Source organism: Pongo pygmaeus, chromosome Y (genome assembly GCF_028885625.2).
Source record: "Pongo pygmaeus isolate AG05252 chromosome Y, NHGRI_mPonPyg2-v2.0_pri, whole genome shotgun sequence".
Lineage (NCBI taxonomy): Eukaryota > Metazoa > Chordata > Mammalia > Primates > Hominidae > Pongo > Pongo pygmaeus.
In genome coordinates this window covers 4,425,100-4,448,523 of record NC_072397.2, presented here as the reverse complement: position 1 = coordinate 4,448,523, position 23,424 = coordinate 4,425,100, and the positions used below count along the sequence as shown (strand labels likewise).

The following is a 23,424-nucleotide window of genomic DNA, read 5'->3' as shown; positions in this document are numbered from 1 at the left end:
CGGGGTGGCCGGGCAGAGGCGCTCCTCACCTCCCAGAGTGGGCGGCCGGGCAGAGGTGCTCCTCACTTCCTCCCAGACGGGGTGGCGGCCAGGCAGAGGCGCTCCTCACCTCCCAGAGGGGGCAGCCGGGCAGAGGCGCTCCTCACCTCCCAGAGTGGGCGGCCGGGCAGAGGCGCTCCTCACTTCCCAGAGTGGGCGGCCGGGCAGAGGCGCTCCTCACTTCCCAGAGTGGGCGGCCGGGCAGAGGCGCTCCTCACTTCCCATAGGGGGTGGCAGCCGGGCAGAGGCGCTCCTCACTTCCCAGATGGGGCAGCTGGGCAGAGGTGCTCCCACTTCCTCCCAGACGGGGTGGCGGCCAGGCAGAGGCGCTCCTCACCTCCCAGACGGGGCGGCCGGGCAGAGGCACTCCTCACCTCCCAGACAGGGCGGCTGGGCAGAGGCGCTCCTCACCTCCCAGAAGGGGCGGCTGGGCAGAGGCGCTCCTCACTTCCCATATGGGGTGGCAGCCGGGCAGAGGCGCTCCTCACTTCCCAGACGGGGTGGCGGCCAGGCAGAGGCGCTCCTCACTTCCCAGATAGGGCAACAGGGCAGAGGCGCTCCTCACTTCCTCCCAGACGGGGCGGCCGGGCAGAGGTGCTCCTCATCTCCCAGACGGGGCAGGCGGGCAGAGGCGCTCCTCACTTCCTCCCAGACGGGGTGGCAGCCGGGCAGAGGCGCTCCTCACATCCCAGATGATGGGCGGCCGGGCAGAGGCGCTCCTCACTTCCCAGATAGGGCGGCGGGGCAGAGGGGCTCCTCACATCCCAGACGATGGGCGGCCAGGCAGAGACGCTCCTCACTTCCTAGACGGGGTGGCGGTGGGGCAGAGGCTGTAATCTTAGCACTTTAAGAGGCCAAGGCAGGAGGCTGGTAGGTGGAGGTTGCAGAGAGCCGAGATCACACCACTGCACTCCAGCCTGAGCACCATTGAGCACTGAGTTAGCGAGACGCCGTCTGCAATCCCAGCACCTCGGGAGGCCGAGGCAGGCAGATCACTCGAGGCCAGGAGCTGGAGACCAGCCCGGTCAACACGGCGAAACCCCGTCTCCACCAAAAATACAAAAACCATTCAGGCGTGGCGGCGCGCGACCGCAATCCCAGGCACTCGGCAGGCCGAGGCAGGAGAGTCACAGGAGCCCAAGGCAGGGAGGTTGCAGCGAGCCGAGATCCCGGCAGTACAGTCCAGCTTCGGCAACAGAGGGAGACCGAAAAGGGAGAGGGAGAGGGAGGGGGAGGGGGAGGGGGAGGGGGAGAGGATTATGCTCGGTTTCTATTTCTCATGGTGAGGGTTGAAGTTTTTTGTAAAATAAGGTATATAGTATGAGCTGTTTTTAAGAAAAATATTAAGCAAATTATAATAAATCTGAGTGGATATTTGAAAATACGTTAGTTATACTTGAATAAGAAATTTGGAAGATGAATTAGGAAGAAATAGAAAATGTTCTAGGCATATAACATTTTGGCAAGCAGAAGTCTAATTTAAATGGTTGACATTTTGTGACAAATATGTTGTTATAATTTTCATTTATTTGTGAGCATGCATATTTCCTGTTTGTTTATATTTTATATTCCTCACACCAACATCTTTTTATGTTATTAATTAATCGATCAAGAGTTGAAATAGTGACATTTATTGAACTACTGTTGTTTCCTAGGTAGAATATAATAGCATTTCTATTAAAAAAAATTGTAATAGACACAGTTGATACGTTGCCCATATTCTCTTTCTCTCTTTTTAAAACTTTTAGATTTGGGGGCACATGTGAAACTTTGTTACATGGGTAAACTCATGTAAACTCACTAGGGCTTGTTCTTCAGATCATTTTATCATCCAGGTATTAAGCCTGGTACCCAATAGTTATCTTTTCTGCTCCTCTCCTTCCTCCCACCCTCCACCCTCAAGTAGATCCCAGTGTCTCTTGCAGTGTTTGATTTTCTGTTCCTGTTTTAGTTTGGTAAGGATAATAGCCTCCAGCTCCATCTGTGTTCCTGCAAGAGACATGATCTTATTCCTTTTTATGGCTGCTTAATGTTCCGTGGTGTATATGTACCACATTTTCTTTATTTACTCTTATAATTGCTGGGCATTTAGGTTGATTCCATGTGTTTGCTATTGTGCATAGTGCTGCAGTGAATATTCACATGCATTTGTCTTTGTGGTACAATAATTAATACCATAAATCATCATTTATACCACTTACATAGTGAGAATATACTCTGGGTATATACCTAATAATGGGTTGCTGAATCAAATGGTAGTTGTGCACGGGTTTAGCTCTTTGAGGAATTGTTATACTGCTTTCCACAATGGTTGAACTAATTTATTTACGCTCCCACCAAGGGTGTATAAGTGTTCTCTTTTCTCAGCAATTTTGCCAGCACCTGCTATTTTTTGACTTTTTAGTAGTAGCCATTCTGATTGGAGTGAGATGGTATCTCATTGTGATTTTGGTTTGCTTTTCTCTAATGATCAGTGATACTGAACTTTTTTTTCCCTATGCTTGTTGGCTGCATATATGTCTTCTTTTGAAAAATGTTGGTTTATGTCCTTTGCCCACTTTCTAATGGGGTTGTTTTTCTCTTGTAATTTAAGTTCCTTATGGAGACCTTTGTCAGATGCATACTTTGAAAATACTTTATTCCATTCTGTAGATTGTCCATTTACTCTGTTTGTTTTGCTTACTCTGTTTGTTTTGCTCTGCAGACTCGCTTACCTTTAATTTGATCCCCCTTGTCAGGTTTTGCTTTTGTTGTGATTACCTTTGGTGTATTTGTCATGAAATTTTTGCCTATTCCTATGTCCAGGGTGCTATTGCCTAAGCTGTCTTCCAGGGTTTTTATAGTTTTGTGTGTTACATTTAAAGTCTTTAATCATCTATGACTTCTGGTAACTGTAAATAGGAAGGGGTTCAGTTTTAGTCTTCTGCATATGGCTAGCCAGTTATCCCTGCACCATTTATTGACTAGGGAGTCTTTTCCCCTTGTTTTCGTCAGCTTTTTTGAAGATGTGATGGCCATAGGTGTGTGGCTTTATTTCTGGGCTTGCTATTCTGTTCCATTGGTCTAAACATCTATTTTTGGACCGGTACCATGCTGTTTTGGGTAATGTATCTCTGTAATATAGCTTGAAATTGGGTAACATGATGCCTTCAGCTTTGTCTTTTTGCTTAGGATTGCCATATTTAATGTTGCACATATTCTCTTTGGCATTCTCTAGTTCTGGTCTTTGTGAGCTTTGAGTACTTGACATCTAAGTTGGTTTTGAAGTCTCTAGAGAATGCCCAGAAATTCTAGCCTTGCCATGAAAGGAATCCAGGACAGGTGGCCATGAATGTATACAATGTGCTTTTCAAAGGATTCTGCTGTATTTTGGTGGATGGCCCAATGCTTATGATCAGATGTCCTTCTCACCAGATGCCCCTGTCAGAGGAAACCCATCTATAAAGACAGTTCCTCACTGGCAATTATTACTCTTAGTTTCTGACAGTATGAAAATGTGAAAGTGGTATGTATTCAGCAGAAGCAGTGAGCTTCAGTTACCCATACAGCCATTCTGTTGTTCACTTTTAGTACAATATTCAGTAAATTAAATGAGATTTTCAACACTTTATTATAAAATAAGCTTTGTTTTGAGTGATTTTGCCTGACTGTAGGCTAATGCAAATGTGCCTTAGTCTGAGCAATATGGTGAAACACTGTCTCTACCAAAATTACTTAGCCAGGCATGGTGGCCTGTGCCTCTGTTCCCAGTCAGTCAGCAGGCTGAGGTGGGAGGATTGCCTGAATCTGGGAAGTCAAGGCTGCAGGAAGCCATGATTGTGCCACTACACTCCAGCTGTTTGACAGAGCAAGACCTTGTCTTAAAAAATAGAATAAAAATAAATAAATAAATAAATGTCCTAATCATGCTTAAGGTGGGCTTGGCTAAGCTGTGATGCTCAGTAGGTTAGGTGCATTAAATGTATTGCCACACTTTCAACTTACCATGGTTTACTGGGACATAACCCCGTCATAAGCCATGGAGCATCTGTTCTGGCAGAAGCCTTGTGGCTTTAACCAGGGTCTAGTATATTCCTACCAAGACAGACATCTCTAGGAGAGTTTTGACAGGAGGAGAGTTTGGTTTGGGTGTAACAGTCAGGTGAGACAGAGGATGGAGCACCACAATACAAATGAAATAACAGAAATAGTGTATTACAGAGAAGAGATAGCATGCCTTGCAGGGTAGATGGAAAGGGGGAACTCTGGTTGATGCTCAACCCAGTGGAGACAGTGTGAGAGAACTATGGGCCAAAGCCATTATTAGGACTCAGGGTATTACCCAAGCAGGTTTCCCTCAGTGATTCTAATTAGTGGGTTTAGAGCAAGTTACAGGAGTTCAGGGTGTGACTGAGAGGTGGTTGTGGTGGCATATCTGTGTCGTCCTTGTGGCTTGTAAGGGTTAGTGGGGTAAATCAAGTAGGTTGTGTCTATCTCTTCCATAGGGAAGTGGTAACCAGGAGGCAACTGCTTAAGGCAGATATCTAGATTAACTATATTGAGGAACTGGAAGTGGGAGAAATTAGAAACTGTGTCAAGGGCAACTAAGCCCTGCTTCTAATATGAAAAAGCTCTGCTTATGTTCAAAATGGACGCCAAGGCAACCTAAAATTATAATTTACTACAGGAATCCATCTCCCTGTTTCGTGCTGCAAAAAGAATTAGTGACATCTAAAAACCTGAAAATGTAATGGCTGATGACTTTTCTGAGTTTAAAATATTGTTTTTAGTACATATTGAGCATCATGTGTGATTTCTATTGTATATTGAAAGAGGGGGATGTGTCATTGTTGCAGTGAATACATACTACATAATTATTGTGTGCTCGTCCACCAGTTAGAATGGCGATCATTAAAAAGTCAGGAAACAACATGTGCTAGAGAGAATGTGGAGAAATAGAAACACTTTTACACTGTTGGTGGGACTGTAAACTAGTTCAACCATTGTGGAAGAGAGTGTGGCGATTCCTTGAGAATCTAGAACTAGAAATACCATTTGACCCAGTGATCCCATTACTGGGTATATACTCAAAGGATTATAAATCATGCTGCTATAAAGACACATGCACACGTATGTTTATTGTGGCACTATTCACAATAGCAAAGACTTGGAACCAACCCAGATGTCCATTCATGATAGACTGGATTAAGAAAATATGGCACATATACACCATGGAATACTATGCAGCCATAAAAAAGGATGAGTTCATGTCCTTTGTAGAGCCGTGGATGAAGCTGGAAACCATCATTCTCAGCAAACTATCACAAGGACCAAAAACCAAACACCATATGTTCTCACTCATAGGTGGGAATTGAACAATGAGAAAACTTGGACATAGGAAGGGGAACATCACACACCGGGGCCTGTTGTGTGGTGGGGGGAGGGGGGAGGGATAGCATTAGGAGATATACCTAATGTAAATGACAAGTTAATGGGTGCAGCACACCAACATGGCACATGTATACACGTGTAACAAACCTGCACGTTGTGCACATGTACCCTAGAACTTAAAGCATTAAAAAAAAATTGTGTGCTCCTCATGAAACAAGTGGAGATTATCACAGTGAACTGAAAACTGAAGAGAACTGTTGAATATTTGAGCATTTCTAACTCAAAAATCTAAAATTTAAAATGCTCTCCATAAATTGAAAACTTAAAAATTTCACAGCCAGCCTTATGTGATGTGTCCTAGTCCAAATGCAGGTGCATAACACATAGTTTATTCACCATCCCCAAGGGAAGAAGACACTCTCAGATCCCTTCAGCTGTTACATACCATTTCCATCCATGCCAGATAAACCCAGATAAGCAAGGCCACAAAGAGTAATAAAATGACACTTGTGTAGCCTGGATGTGCCAATGGCAGGATCTCCACAATGTCCCATGTGGGGCCCAAACCTATATGCACTGTTTTTTGCTTGTTCTCTGCTTAGTGATATAAAGACACTATATCAGAAAAGTCCTGCAGATACCCTTATGGGTAAAAATGGTAAGAAAAAGAAGAAGCATTTATGTTTATAGCATATAAAGTCAAACATAGAGAAACTGAACTGTGATGTAAGTGTGAAACATTTATAGAAGAGCACATAGCATTGGAATGACCACCAATGTGACTTGAAGAAACGGAAGGATAAACTATTGAAGTTATTTGTGGAAAGGATGAAATGAAGTTAATGAAAACTAGGAAAACACTGCGTAAAGCTAAAAACGTACATTTTGACTGTGTGTTGAAAGAGGGAATCTGTCAGTGTTGCATTGAATACATGCCACATAATAGTGTGTTCATCATGAAACAAGTGGCTGTTATCACAGTAAACTGAAAACTGAAGAGAACGGCTGAATATTCAACAAGCTAGTTGCAGAGGTTTAAAAATAACTGTGCTGACATGTGCTAATGTGACAAGCATACATAAATCTGAACTTACGTGGTAGGCAAAAGCTTGTGTACTGTGTTCAGGGAGTGAATTTCTTACCAGTTCATTATTATACTTAACAGAAAGGCATGGATTACCAGCAACATCTTTTCTGATTGGTTTCGTAAATATTTTGTACTAGCTGCTTGTACTCATTGCAGGAAGCTGAACTGGTTGACATCTGCTCTGCTCATCCTCCAGCTGAAATTTTACTCAGAAATAATCTTTTTGCCATGTCCTTTTCTCCAAATGTGACTTCATTAATTCAACCATGTGAGCAGGGTACCTTTAGATCAATAAAGACTAAATATAAAAATTCTTCTTGAATAGCATGCTAGTATGAATGAACAGAGATGTGAGTGTGGCAGGTCTTCAGAAGGAGTTAGCATGAAGAATGATGCTGTGTATGCTGTTGCCTGTATTTGGAATGCAGTGACTAAAGACATCATTGTCTTAATGTCTGGCACAGCTATGCTCTGTGACCGTGTTCAGTGATAATGATAAATAAGGTAGTAATTTTGAAGGATTTTCTATGTCAAGTAAGAAAAAAATGACCTCTCTCTTCCTTAAATACACAAAATAAAGCTAGAAGAATTGTATATCAAGACTTTAACAATAATTAGGCCCTAGTTGTTCTTCTAACAATTGTGAAATAGCCAGAATAGTCTGGTTGAATTAAGTTGATTGTGATAATAGTGATGATGAAGGTGATGTTTTTAAGACTGCAGGGAAGGTGCCTGCAGACAATGTGATGAAAATGTCTGATGGACTTATTGAAGGACTAGGACAGCAGGCATTCATAACAAGAAATCATGTCAGGTTATAAAATGAAAGAGACATCCAAGGCAAAAGCCATTGTGAATCAGGCAGATAATTCTGCAGAAACATTTAACAAGCCATTCAGGCCATGCGTGGTGGCTCATGCCTGTAATCCCATGAGTGTGGTGTGGTGGTGGGTACTTGTAGTCCCAGGTACTCAGGAGACTGAGGCAGGATAATCGCTTGAACCCTGGAGGCAGAGGTTGCAGTGAGCTTAGGTCATGCCACTGCACTCCAGCCTGGGTGACAGAGTGAGAACCCATATCAAAAAATAATAATAATAATAATAAATAAATAATGCAGTGTGTACAGTAAATTTTTCATCAAAATACAGCATCATAGGTGGAGACTGAAAACCTGCTGTTGTTGTTCTTGTTGTTGTTGCAATTTATCAGCTGATACAGTTACATTCATACATCTCAATGACAGGAATGCAATCTGACAAATTTGTTTTTAGGCAGTTGCATCATTGTGTGAACATCATATGGTGTACTTACAGAAACCCAAATGATGCAGCTTATTACACAGCTTTGCTGTATGGTATAGCCTCTAGCTCCTAGGCTAGAAAACTGTGTAGCATGTTACTGTACTGAATACTGTAACTAATTATAACACAATGGTGTTTGTATGTCTAAACATAGAAAAGTTCAGTAAAAATCAATTATTATAGTCCTGTGGGACCACTGTTGCATATATATGTTTTCTGTCGTTAACATGGCCCATGACTGTTACCGTGCTGTTCAGTTACCCAGACACTGTTTTCTCACTGTATAATGTTATGTCATATTTTTTACTGTTTTAAGCACTTATATGTGAATTAGTGTAGAAAAATAGTTGCTTCTCAGTGGCATATGTAAATTCCTGATTAGGAATAGGTGGTGATGCCAAACAACCACAGATTGAGCTCTCGGGTGGCTGAAATTGTGACACCGTCGCTTTCAGATGGTTCAGTATACAAAAACTTTGTTTCATACTCAAAATTATTAAACGTTTTGTACGGTTACCTTCAGGCTATGTGTATAAGCTATATATAAAACAATTGAATTTTGTGTTTAAACTTGGGTTCCATCCCCAAGGTATCTATGTATATGCAAGTACTTAAAACCCAGAAAAGCTGGAAATTTGGAACACCTCAAGTCTCAAGTATTTTGGATAAGGGATGAACAATCTGTACTAACATTTAGTAGAGGGTGATGCCGTGCATTAAAAAAAAAGGTAACTACCTTTTTTGTAACATTGAATGAAAAATTGATTCCAATTTCCAAAATGGAAAGAACTAGAGAAAAATAAAGAAGAATATTGTAATATATGGTAAAATATTCAGAACTTAAAACATCTCATTACATGAGTTCTTATTAATATATGGAATAGATATAAAATCTGTTATAAAGGTTGTTTTGTGTTTTATATTAACAGAATGCCGCGTTTTTATATGGCCTTGGTTTGGTCTACTTCTACTACAATGCATTTCATTGGTAAGTTAACTTACACCATTTGTTTCCAGTAAATGGTGATTTTAATGTCTGTAACCATACATTTCCAGTAGTATCACTTATTTTATGGGAGTTTCTAATCAAGTTCAGCCCATCATTCTTTCCTCTTGGCCAGTAACTGGTAACTTGATTATAAACTGCCCTGCTCCTATTTTATGTTTTACCCCATTTGAGTGCTGTGACAGTCTGAAGGAAGATAATAACTACATGATCAAGATTTGCAATGTGTAGGTTGCCGTAATGTTTATTACAAATTCTTAAATATGCACCAACAGCTATTTGACATGTTTTCCCACTGGTGAATATTTAACTTTAACCTGGATAGCTTTTCCTGCCATCTGTTTTTCTTCCTTCTCTGCTTTTGGGCCATTTAATTACATCAAGTCTGGAAATACTGAATTGTTTGCTACTAAGCATTAAAGATTCTATGATGATTTTTTTCATGAATAATATACATTGTTTTAAGAGATCTTAAACTTAATTCACTAACCGTCTTGTATAATCAGTCATAAATAAGTTAGTTCTTGGTCACTGTTACTTAACCGTTTATTTAGTGGTATAAGCAGACCTGATATCTGGGTCCCCAGTCTAATAATTTAAACAGAATTCCTACTGAAAGCAAAAAATGCGTATTTTCTGTATATTTTGGCATTGGAATCGAAAGGCAGAAAAACTTTCTGTTCAGTTATCATTGGGAAGCGCACTGACAAAGGATCCTTTGGGTGCCGCTTCTCAAGACCTGTTTGGCTGGCAGGGCCTCTACTCAAGTTTGGTTCCTGATGGCTGGACTGGCTCTGCCCAGTTGGCCCTGCAGGCTGTGCTTGGCTCATGGTACCTGCCCAGATCTCACACCCACCAGTGGGGATCCAGGTGCAGAGTGGCAAGACCTGTGTGAGCCATTGGGCATGAGGTCTGGCCATGGCCTACAGTCAGGTGTGCCAGCAGGTTGGGCAACTCCAGGTGCTGGCACATGGGTGAGCTCTGTGCAAGTCTGTGGCTGGACCAACGATGCCTTCAGCGGCTTCCACCTTGGGTGCTGGCGGCTGGACTAGGAGAACGCTGTGGCACTGAAAATATTCGGAGATGCCAGAAACCACAAAGCCCCAAAGGGGGTGTTACAGTTTGTACAGCTCTGGCTTGAGGACTCCCGGTGTCTGAGCCCCCACGAAGTGTTACAGCACATTCGTATTACCACTCCCTCATTCATATCACTGCTCCCTCACCAAGTCCACAGACTTCCAGCGAACGGGGTTGTGTGCCTCCCAATTGGTTCAGTCCCATTACCTGGCTCCAGCCGACAGCTCCTGGGCTGGCCTGGCACCCTGCTGCTTCCTGTCACATGGGGCGACTACCCGGTGCCGATAGAGGGCAGGAGGGTTACAGTGTTGCAGTCACTTTATGCCCTACCTTTTGGTGGGGACTGGGTTCTTGTTCTGGGTCCAAGAAGAATGAGCTAACGTGGACAACTAGAGGGTGAGCAAGGCAGAGAAGTTTTACTGAGGAACAGAACAACTCTCAGCTGAGAGGGGACCTAAAGTGGGTAGCGCCTACCCGAAGGTGGATAGTGCTAAAGTATGGCTGAGTCTGGGGTTTGTGTCGGCTCAGAATGGGGGAGTGCATGCTGATTGGTCCAAGGTGGGCCTGGAAAAAGCACCTTTTGGCTGGCTAAAATTTGTCAAGGAAGTTCTCACTCTGGGTCACAGACTCTACCTGGAACTGGCAGCCCAGTTTTCAGGCTTCAGGCTTTCTTTGGCTTGAACGTCAGGTTTCACTAGGGACCTGCCCCTGTCTGTCCAGGGCAGTGATAACACTGGTAAAGAATTTAGGGGACATGTATTCAAAAGTAAGGATATAAGTTGTAGTTAGTAGAATAATTTATTATGCTTTGCCCCATGTAAAGATGAGAAGATGGTTATTTTATCAGTATTTATAATTATTTCTCTGGGCATATAGATAAAATCATTTTAGTCAGCCAGAATTAACTTAGGTGAAATCCAGTGTAAAACTAGTGACAAGGAAACTGTATTCCTATACAGTTTAGGGGAATAAACAAGTGTGCATCATGTTGATTAATTTTCATATAGTTGTGATAACTCATGTTCTCCCATAGATTGAAGAACATAAAATCACTAGAGAGATAAAGCTAGCATAGATAGAAAATAGTGATTGCTTTAATATATATGTCACTATGCTAAGCAAAAGATTAATGTGTCATCTTTAAGTGATGTCTGTATAATTCCCCAAACCCCCTACCTTTTAAAATGCTTTAATCTTGGAATTAATGGATATGGAATATACATAATTTTAGAAGTAGGAAATTAGTTATCAGACTAATCTATTAGGGGCATGTGTATTATCCTGTATCCCATTTTGTGGATTTATGGTATCTGTATCTTTTTATACTGTATAGAAAATTGTCATTTGTATTAGAAACGCTTAAGATTCTAAATTGTTACTTTCAGAGTATTTGGAGAATAATTTAGATTCAAGCAGACTTTTGCTCTCATATTTATTTTTGAGGAAGTTAGCATTTACATAATTCAAGCAGTAAAAATATTCAAAATACACTGACTGTTAAAAAAAAAGCTCTACTTATCTGTGGATTTTCTTTATTGGAGAGACCCATTTAAAAAAGAAACAATAATTAAGACAGTATAATAGCATTTGAGCAAAGGTAGATTGATAGACTAATGAACACTGAATTAGATTGGAGAACCCAGAAACAGTCCCACATGAACATGACTACTTGATTTATATCAAAGGTAGCACCATATTTCTCTGGGATTAGAATAGTCTCCTCCACAAATTATGCTAGACTATAGGAAATCTATGTGGAAAAAATAAAAATTGATCTCCTATCCATATTATTACACATACTTAGAATGGTAGTAGATAATGGCAAACAGGCCAGGTGTTTGCCTGTAATTTCAGCTCTTTGGGAGGCTGGTGCAGGAGGATCCCTTGAGCCCAGAAGTTCATGACCATCCAGGACATCAAAGAGAGACCCTCTCTATACAAAAAATGAAAAAATTAGCTAGGAGTGGTGGCATGAGCCTGTGGTTCCAGCTGCTCAGAAGGCTGAAGTAAGAGGATTGCTTTAACCCAGGAGGTCTAGGCTGCAGTGAGCTGTGATTGTCCTGCTACACTCCGGCATGGGTGACAGATTGAGACCTTGTCATTTACAAAAAAAGAGTATACCAAAAGTGAAAGGCAGAAATAAAGTTTTAAAAAGTTGGCTTATATGAAGCTGAATAGAAGCAGAATTAACACCTTCACTTTCTCACCTTTTCACATTTTCCTGCTGTTCTTCCTTGAGATGTTTCAGAAAGATTTGTAGTAATTTCCACTGAAATTTTTCTTGAACCTTCAGATATTTTTGAATAGTTGATGGAATTGAGAACAAAAGGATTATGAGCATTCTTATCCTTTTCTAATCTTTTCTGTTCATTCATACTGTTTTTTATAAAGTTGATACTTTCATTAACATTAAATAACCAGAATGTTTCCTATACTATCAAGTGAGATATACGTAAGTATTAAAAATTACAGTTTCTTATGTTTATTTTTTTTCAGGGCAATTAAAGCATTTCAAGATGTGCTTTATGTTGACCCCAGCTTTTGTCGAGCCAAGGAAATTCATTTACGACTTGGGCTCATGTTCAAAGTGAACACAGACTACAAGTCTAGTTTAAAGGTAGGTGGTTGAGATTTTTCACACATAACACAATTTCATGTGTGTGCATGCACACTTTAATGTCACTGAGAAGCGTTGGAATTTAGCACTGTGAAAATCTTAGAAAATTGAAGATATGACCTAAAGGGTTAAAAAAAGGTTGGGACTGAGTTTCAGGATATAAAATAAATACCAAGTCTTGGAAGATAACTTTAGCACCTTAAAGTTTTTGTTTTGTTTAATTTTAAAAGTTTTTATATAATCAGGAGATGGTGATGGTTTTGATTTCCTTTGAGCATCAACATTATTGTGTGTGTGTGCCACCAAAGAGAGAGAGAACAGGCCAATTAGTGATGTCGTACCAGTGATTTAACTATTGATTATTGTTTTGTATAGGTCTCATTAGAAATCTACACCTATAATAGCAAAACGTGTCATAGCAAAGTTGTTTCATATAATATTCTCTGTAAGGTTTTTGGACTGCCAGTTGGTAAATATATAGTTTTTGGTAATATGCAGATTTTTGGGAAAAATTAAATTATTGTTTAAATATCTTAATTCTGTGGAAATTTCATTGCTCAAATTTTTTTTACTTTTTTGCTATGTGCAGCTATTTTGTTTTCCAAGACTTTAATGAAAATAGGTCTTCCGTTTAAGTTAAAAGCATTGTTTTTTGAAAGAATTATAGCTTCTGGAGAAAATAATAAGATTTGTGATTTTATGCCTATTAAGAATGTTTCTCCTTTTCCAGAAACAGATCTTTTGTAGATTATCTTAATTTTACAGGTGGAGGGTATTTATGTAACTTAACAATAGGATTTACTTTGAACTCACTAACACAGAAATATTAAAGGAATGCTTTTTAAAAACTCTGTGTTGTTTGGGGTTCCCCAAACCACCCTCAAGTTCAGTGATTTGTTAGAGGGACTTAACCCAGATAACAGTTATACTCATGGTTACAGTTTATTGCAGTGAAAGAATACAGGTTAAAATTATCAAAGGAAAAGACATGTAAGGGCAGAGTCTAGGAGAGAGAACCAAGTGCAAGATTTCATTTGTCCTCTTTTGTTGTACATCTGTGAGCTGCTATTGATTCTTCCTGCAGCAAGTTAGGAAAACATAAACAGAATATTGTCCACCGGAGGAGCTTACTGACTGTTGCTTTTCGGAGTTTTTACTAGGATTTGATCTTGTAGCTGTGGAGGAACTGCCTACTAAGCTACCTTAGTAGCTTAGTCTCCAGTGCCTACAGGGAGAGGTCTGATACCATGTTGCCCCAGGCCTCTGCCATAAATCAATTGTTAGCATAACTATCTGGGATGAACCAAAGCCCCAGATAAAGAAAGACACTCTTGTCAGACTAGATATTCCAAGGACTTCAAAGATTACTGCCAGGAGCTTATCAAGATTCATACCTTTCTTTGAATGTGCTTGTCTGGCCAACCCAGACTTGCTGAATTAATGCCTTACTGCATGTGGTTCTTAACTCAATTATGCCTTAATTGTTTTAAAGTTTACAATTATGTAGACTGTTTCTGCTATTTATGTTTTTTACAGTATGATGCTGATGGAACATAGTCAACCCAAAACATTAAAATCATTGCAAGTAAACTACATAAATAACTTAGATTTCACACTACTCAGAAAAAAGTGGAGCTGAGGAGTCCCTAAGTCCAAGGTTAAGTGCAGTTGACGTGGAAAAATAGAATAGAATTTTTCAGTCTTTCTGAACTTTTCAAATTTTCTCAAATTCAGAGTAACATTTACAAATTGCTTACCATTTGAGATACCTGTAGATTTGAAATTGAAAATAAGTACATCTATGCCACTTTGTAGATTTTAATCCTCTCTGCACATTATATGTGTATACACACACACACACATAATGTCTGTAAAAGGCTCTACAATGTCTTACAGCAGAAAATAAATATGGTAAAATTTTCTCAGAACATATTTGTTTTGCTACAGCAATGTTTTATGGTTGTGTTCTTTGGAAATACATTGGAGGGAGAAAGGCATAAGCACAACACATTTTTTTTTCATAAATATGAAAGATGCATATAAAAACCAGAGGAGAAAAGACTTAATTCAGTAGCAAATACAGTATTATCTTAAAGAATTTTATGGATGCATATCTCTTATTTCAATGAAGTGGCAGTATTTAAAATATTTAACTAGGCTGAGGGGAATTTGAGGGTTCATTGTCAGGAGTTCATCAGCTCACTGAAAGTGTTCCTGGTTATTTAGTTGTAACAGATAACTCATTCCTGTATGTGCTTTTCTTTGCTTAGTCATATGTAAAGGGTAACAAACCCTTTGAGTAAGGTTAGTTTTAGCAAAAAAAGTCTTAGATATATGCTGTTTGCTTTGTTTTTGCCCATCTTTCATTTTTTTAAAACACCTAACAACTTTTTGATGTTTATTTCATTTGTATAGCATTAAAAAGTTTTGGGATGTTTTCGACATTAATCTTGCTCTTAGTGTGAAAATCTTACTTGATTTTTATCTCATCCTGAAATTTTATTTCTTAAGTTTTCCCTCATAATCAAAATACTCCTTGTCTATTGTTGAGATTGTTATAGGCATCGATAGTTTAATTGAGGAAGAGATATTTCTGTATATTGCTGTAAGTACTTGGCATTTAACATGAATAAAGGTGTGAGTTAGAATGAATATCTCCCTTTTCACAGTTTCCAGTTTTCTTTAGTTGGTTAGTAATTTATATAGCTAAAGATGGAATCTATCATGATATTTGTATAACAGCAAGGTGTTTTCCTGGCAAAGTGTACTCAGAGAGACACTTTGGGCTTTATTTTTATAAATTCCAACTCAAAAATTTCTAACTCATAATAGGAAGTCCAGGCTTCAAGATTAGTTGATTCAGATACACAGATACCTCATCAAAGATCCATATTCACTTTTGTTCTCTTTTGGATTTTTCCGTGTTTGGTAGAAGATACTTACCAGGTGTAATTAAAATGACTCTTTTTTTTGCGTATTTTCATAGGGACATTATAGAGTAATGACTTAGATGCTTAGTAATGTTGGTAATAACTAACTGCTCAATAAATATATGATTTATCATTCTTATCTTGATTTAGAGTATGGGAAAGGGCAAAATTTCCTGCTGCTGTCTTCAAAAATGAGTAGTAACTTTGTGAAAAGCCTCCAAAGTTTGCCTTGCCTATCATTTGCCAGAAATACACTATGTGCTTATTAAGTTATTTCCTATCAGAGGGCTAATATTATTCACAGTCCCATTCTTGAGTAAGGTTTAGTTCTCCAAGAGGGTTACAGAATGGATATATTGTGGTGGAGAACAGCATTTAAGTTCATTACAGTTCATGTGTTCTCTACCTCATTTTCTTCCCTTAGTTCCATGAAAGAGTATATTTCTAAATGGTAAATTATTTAAATAAAATACAGGTAGTTTTCGCACTAGATCTCCCTCTCTTTTGTTTATACATGACATGCATTCCAGGGCTTTATATTTCATTAATGTTCCTGAAAATGGCCAAATGTATCACTGAAATAGTTTAATTCAGCTTTAATATAGTGTTAACTGGCACTGAAGTAGCAGATTTGATTTTAAAATTTGATGTTAACACTTTTAATTAAATGTGTAACCTTGGCTAAAGTGCCTATTTGATTCTTAATATAATCTGGGGACATAGAATAATTATACCCACATCTAGGACATAGTGAATAAGTAAAGGAAATGAAAGTACCTGACAAATAAAATTTTACTTGTCTCATCAGTCCTTTTTAAATTCTGTTTCTCATCTGCCATCTAAAATTTCTCTAATTTGGAGCCATTATCTAGTATTTGTGAATTCTGTTTTTCTGTCACAGAATTTAATCCATCCTTTAAAAAGTGAAATTAATCAAATTTCCGTGTGTTTAACACATGGTAGAAATAGCAGTTGTCAATTGATTAACTAGATTAAAAGTATATATGAATTATTCCATTTTAGAGTGACTTTTCTACTTCACATTCTGTTTTTTCCTTCTTCAGATAATCTTTAAGATTTTATTATCTCTCACTATAAGTGATATTACTAATATTTTGTTATACTTTGTATATATTTGCAGCAGAGGATTATCATTACTTGAAAAAAAAGGTTAATTTTGACGGATAGTTTTATGTAATGCCTAACAACTTACATAAACTGGTAAACTGTTAAAACTGTTTCTTGAAGGTAGGAATAGTATATACAAATATATATGGGAAACACAATATTCTTCAGTAAGTAACACCAGTACAACTACTTGATTTAATGAAGATTACATAAAGAGAGTAGATCTTAAGCATTCTCACAATGTCCCCCACCTTCACCACTTCTTACATGTGGTGTATTACAGGAAATAACTGTGAGATGATATGTTAACTAGCTTGATTATTGTAGACATTTCACAATATATGTATATGTTTACATCACAGTATTTTATATATATATATCTTATATATAAAATTTGTATATATATGAACTTGTATATATAATTTTATATAGAAAATTATATATATATATAAAATACACAGTATTTTGAGGTATTATGAGTCTATTGAGGTACATATATATATACCTCAATAAACATACCTCAATAAAGCCGGAAAAAAGATTGTATAGAAATTTACTAAATATTTGCTTATGTCTACATATACTAATTTATTTGAACACACATCAACATTAGAAGCTTTTGGATTTTTAAAATCCTTTGTGTTTGAAAATGAGGATAATTGGTGAGCATACTGAGGTATTTATTGTCCCCTTAAAATTTGCTGTGGAAAATAATAAATGCTGATTTAAGAGGCAGATGTAAAACAGGTAAAGAAGATGAGATTTATGGCATCATTCCTATGTTCAAAACCAGGACCAAAAAAAAAGGTCATGTTTTATTACTCTTGAAGCATTTTTTAAAAACACAAATTGTTTTTATTTTGCCTTTTAAATAAATGTGTAACCTTGCCTAGGGGTGCCTAATTGGTTCTTACGATACCTGTGGACATAGAATAACTATATCCACCTTCTAAGACATAGTGAGTAAATAAGGTATATGAAATTATCTGACAAAATTTTACTTGGCTCTTCAATATTTAGGATACTGTCTAAGTACTGGGCATCACATAACAAAAATAAGCTTAAAAAATTAAGACGTATCATGTAGGTTCTTAACAAATATCAAATGGATAAATGTGACAGCAGACACATGTAGATCAGAGATCAAGTGGTCTTTGAAATTGCTTTTAATTATATAAAGGCACACACACCAGCAGTCCCTATCTACAAACTAATATAAAATAGGTTTATTTAAGGGCAGAGTCTGGATTAAAACTCATCGAACACAATTGTGATTGACATTATTAAGTCATGAAATAGAGTTATTAATGAGGACTTTTTAAACTCTTAAAATTTGCTGTGGTAAGAGATAAATGCATATAACAAACAACTCAGGCCTTATTCCTCAGATCATTTTGGGATGACTAAGCTGCCTTGAATAAAAATAAAGAGTGTCATATTTAACAGAATTTTTTTAAATTTTATTTTTAATTGACACATAATAATTGGACATAGTTATGGGATACAGTGTGATGCTTCTGACACATGTATACATTGGGTAGTGATCACATCATAGTTTTAGCATATTCATCACCTCAGACATTTCTTCATGGTAAGAACATTTAGAATCTTTTTTCTAGTTATTTTGAGATACGCACTATATAATATTGCTTATTGTAGTCCACTTGCTATGCTATATAGAACACTAGAAATTATTCTTCTTTTCTACCTGTCATTTTGTAACCCTTGATTAATTTCTCTCCTTCATTCTGTCCGTCCAATCTTTGCTGGCCTCTGATGACCACTGTTCTACTCTATATTTTTATAAGATCAGGTTTTTTAACAATGTTTTGAAATAAGTGAGATCATGCAGTATTTGTCTTAATGTCCTCCAGGTTCATCTGTGTGGCTGTAAGTGATGGTACAGTTTAAGATCTCATTTAACATCATCAGATAGTTTCTTGGAAACTTCAACTTTAAGCGAAATGATATGCACAGTACCATTTTTTTTTTCCTCATCAGGATTGTAACTGCATGAATTTGAAAGAAGAAATAACTTACTGACACTTTCTTTTTTTTAAATGGATGAACGGTATGTGTATTATATACATATATATATACACACACACATATATATCAGATTTTCTTGCCTTAATCATTGATGAACACTTAGGTTGATCTCATATCTTGGCTATTGTGAATAATACTGCAATAAACTTGACAGATGTCTCTTCAGCTGCTGATTTCATTTCCTTTGGATAAATACCCAGTAGCTGAATTGCTGGATCATATTGTAGTTTATTTTGAGTTTTGAGGAGAATCTGCCTATTTTTTTCCATATGACTCTACCAATTTACATTCCCACGGGTATTGTTAAGGGTTCCCTTTCTCTATAACCGGACCAGCATGATACTTTGTCTTTTTGATAATAAATGTATGGGGTGATATCTCACTGTAATTTTCATTTGCTTTTCCCAGTGATTGATGTTGAACTTTTTTTCATATACCTGTTTGTTGCTTGTATGTCTTCTTTTGAGAAATGTCTGTTTAATCTTTTTCCCTTTAAGCAAATTGATTTGTTAGCTCACCAGGTCACACCTGACACTCAAAGGGATCTGAGTTAATCCTTTTATGTGTCTGGAAAGACAACTTAAAATTTGAGGAGCAGCAGTGATGTCTGTTAAAAAAGAAAGATTATTTTTAAATGGAACTCAGATTGCCACTTTTCATCCTAAACACTTCAATAGTTTTCTGTCATTATTATGATTATGTTCAGAATAGAAAAAGACAATACAATTTCACATTATCTCCTTCATGTTTTTTGGGGCCCTTAACAGGTGCTTGTTATTCTGCAATGCATTTTTTAGAACTCTTTCATGGTAACTTTTACTTATCCGTGCAGGTCCTATCTTAATAACATTTTCTCAAGGAGGCTTCTTTTGTAGGTGGTTGGATCTGTGCTGGACATCTTGTACTTTCATGTAAAATTCTTGCCATTGCTGAATTGATCAGATGAGCATAATTATTTACTTTAATATTTCTCTCTGGCTAGAGCTTTTTGGTGGAGGGATTATGTTTGTTTATTGTTATATGCATAATATGTGGCCTTAGTAGGCATGTAGTTACCTGTCAAATGAAAAGGATATTTGAGGGCTTTACTTGCTCAGTATTGACCAAGCTCAAAGTCTGCATTGATGTATAACATTTTTTGATCATAAATAAGAATGAGAGATTTTAAAATATGTTTTATTTAAGGAAATTATACTTTAAGAGACTGGCTGTCACTGTTTTCCAGGATTGAATGCAGTGGCTATTCACAGGCATGATCATAGTACAATGCATGGAATTCCTGGCCCAAAGTGATCCTTCCATCTCGGACTCCCAAGTAGTTGGGACTACAGGTGTGTGCCATTGTGCCTGGCTTTCTATAAGGAAATTATTAAAGATTAGTAAAGCATATAGGTATACAGTAGTCCCCCCTTACCCACATTGTTGTTTTCTGAGGTCATTTACCTGCAACCTTGGCCAGAGATATTAAATGGAAAATAAAGAGAAATAAACAGAAACAAGCAATTCATAAGTTTTAAATTGTCACTGGGCATAGTGGCTCATGCCTGTAATCCTAGCACTTTGGGAGGCTGAGGCAGGCAGGTCATGAGGTCCAGAGATTGAGACCATTCTGGCCAACAGAATGAAACACTGTCTCTACTGAAAATACAAAAATTTGCTGGGCATGGTGGCGTGTGCCTGTAGTCCCAGCTACTTGGGAGGCTGAGGCAGGAGAATCCCTTGAACCTGAGTGGTGGAGGTTCCAGTGAGCTGAGATCCCACCACTGCACTCCAGCCTGGCGACAGAAGGAGACTCCGTCTCAAAAAAAAAAAAAAAAAAAAAAAGTTTTAAATCTTGCACCCTTCTGAATAGCATGATGAAATCATCCTTTTGTCCATCATATCCAGGCTGTATATATTAGCTTGCCCATTAGTCACTTAGTAGCTGTTTTCAGTTACCAGAATGAAAAAACGTTGTATCTGTAGGGTTCAGTACTATCCAAGATTACTGGCATCCATTAGAGGTCTTGGAATGTATTCCTCAAGTTTGAGGACATGAGCCACTGTATTCTGAGTTGTGTGAAATAACTACTTGATAACTTCATTTTTAGTGGCCGTGTTTTGTATTTAGATGCATTGTAGATGGGCTTGAGAAATGCTTCTTTAATTAGCGTAGGTTACATTCAGCAGATGCATAATATGATACATTGCTTTCCTAGAATGTGAAGGAAAAATGCTGTAATAGTACACAGATATTTTTATTTGGTTTTAATAGAGAATGGTTATATTAAAATTGATTTTAAAATTAGTATCATATTTTATTGAGTTATTTCTAATATTTCTATATACCTAGTACAAAAACATTTTTATCGAACTGCTATCGAGGCAGCAGAAATTATTGCCTGGGGAAATCCAGAAAAGGCTTTGTAATGCAGGTTTGAATCCTAGCCTAAGATTCTTTTTAGAGGATGAGATGATGTTTGCTGAGACAGACAACAAACCAATGAGGGAGTAGAGGAAGTATTACGGGTGGTTTAGATTACCTTGGCTGACCCTTCCGCTTGTAAGAAATGGGAAATATTGCAATTTGACTGGAGTTTTGCTTCATGAGAGCAAAATTTGGATGAGACTGAACTGTGAGCATCTTGGTGGAGATACAGAATTTCTATTGGGATAATTGCTACAGCTAGAGATACAGAACTGTATTTTGCAGCAATAGAGTATTCATGTCTTCACAAACATGGTTTAATTGGTAATTTGTTTTTGGAAAGATCATTCTTAAGCTTAGTCATTAATTTGAGGATTGGGTGACTCTAGTTTGAGGATTGGATACTGAAAATGAAGACAAGAGGTTATATCATTTTGTCTCATTTCCTTTACTGTCTTAATGTTTACTTTTTTGGTTCGTGGTATTTAATTTAGCTTTTTGTAATGTGAGGTGTTGTGCATGACTGTTTTATTTTTTATAAATACGTAATCAGTTTTTAAAGTCTTTTCTCATGCATGTTTTGAAATATGTATTTTCAAAATGTTTGCTGTTTAAAAATGTTTGGCATTTTATGCTGTTTGGGGGTGTGGAATAGTAAAGCAGTAATTTTACCGTAGCATTCAAATTTTTTACTGCTCCTGGCAGATCTTGAATACTGACAAATTAAATGAAGGCTGAGTCATTTGAATTATATACCTCTCTTTTTTCTTTAGGTTTTACTAAAATAGTACTAAAGTGCTGTAATCTTAGAAGTTATTTTCTTTTTCCTTTTTTTTTTTTTGAGACGGAGTCTTGGTTTTGTCACCCTGGCTGGAGTGCAGTGGCGTTATCTCAGCTCACTGCAACCTTTGCCTCCCGGATTCAAACAATTCTCCTCTCTCAGCCTCCCGAGTAGCTGGAACTGCAGGAGCCTGCCACTACGCCTGGCTAATTTTTGTATTTTTAGTAGAGACAGGGTTTCACCATATTGGTCAGGCTGGTCTTGAACTCCTGACCTCAGGTGATCCACCCACCTTGGCCTCCCAAAGTGCTGGGATTACAGGAGTGAGCCACTGCACCTGGCCAAGTTATTTTCTTTTCAGGCCAGTTTCTGTCCTGTGGTGACTTGTGTAGGAAAGGCCCATGTTCTCATATATTTAATAATATGGTTTCAAGACAGATTTTACTTAAAAATATAGTATAGTCTGAAGTGTGGCTTTTATGCTTCTGTTTTTATGTTGAGGAGAGTAAGTATGCTGTACTTCCAATACTTCATATACTTAAAAAATAGTCTGTATTGTCTTGCTCTATTAGCATGTTAAGGATCCACATTGCGGTTTGCAAACCAAGTATCTTAGTTCATTTCTGCCCCTGCAATGGAGTACTAGAGACTGGGTAATTTATAAAGAGATTTATTCGACATGAAGTTCTAGAGGCTAGGAAGTCCTAGATCTTGGGACCATGTCTGAAGAGAGCCTTCTTGCTGTGTCAGAAGATGGTGGAAGGCGTCACATTACAAGCAAGATAGAAAGATATCAGGTGAAACTCACCCTTTTTCTAAGGAACCCACTCTTTTGATGACAGCATTGATCTATTCATGAGAGAGCCCTTATGATCTAATCACCTCTTAATAATGTCACAGTGCCAATTAAATTTCAACATGAGTTTTGAACAGAATATTCAAACTACAGCACTAAGAGAAAATAAAAACAATGTTCACGGTGTTCAAATGTTGGGTTTTTCCTCAGGAAATAAGGTTTTTATTTCCCAGTTTTCTTTTATTATTTTTTATTTCAAAAATATGTATGTATCATTATAAAAGGTAATACAAACAAAGATCCTACTATACCCATCAGTTTTTCTCAAAGTTTAACATCTAGGAAATTGACATTGATACAGTCCAATTTTTTTTTTGAGCTTTTTATTTCCAATGTCTGCAATTGTTTTGATCTTATATGAAAAGAAAAACTTTAGCCTTCATTTATTTTTAGGTTTGTTGGTTGGGGCCCTGCATATTAGACTGATAGAAAAACTAACAAGAGAAAAATAAATTTATTAATGTGTGCATTACACATTATACACTGGAGAACTTTGTGATGATGAATGTCAACCTAAGTAATCAAAAAGGTCAGCATAATGTTTAAGGAGAGTTTATTCAACTGCAAAGCTAAGGTCCCTGCAAACACAGATTCCATAGAAAGGAAGTAAGTTTTCCAAAGTGTAGAAGTTTGGGTTTGCTTATACAGACAAAGCTTTCTATATAAGGCTTACTTCAGAGTTAACAAAAATCTGATTTGTTGAGGTAGTCTTTTTCTTTCAGGAAAGGTATATTCAGCATTTCACACTAAAGATGTAACTGTCATGGGATCTTGGG

The 23,424-nt window shown here is 37.8% G+C and overlaps 1 protein-coding gene across 20 annotated transcripts in view; it reads left to right on the top strand.

The window, feature by feature from the left end:
• The window catches only part of UTY (ubiquitously transcribed tetratricopeptide repeat containing, Y-linked), a 234,468-nt gene that overhangs the window by 53,077 nt on the left and 157,967 nt on the right, over window positions 1-23,424 (top strand). For all 20 annotated transcript variants that reach the window (XM_063660969.1, XM_063660967.1, XM_054473301.2 and 17 more), the window contains exons 5-6: window positions 8,727-8,785; window positions 12,377-12,497. In XM_063660969.1, the coding sequence (XP_063517039.1) occupies window positions 8,727-8,785; window positions 12,377-12,497 (180 nt within the window). The remainder of the gene's footprint in view (window positions 1-8,726; window positions 8,786-12,376; window positions 12,498-23,424) is intronic.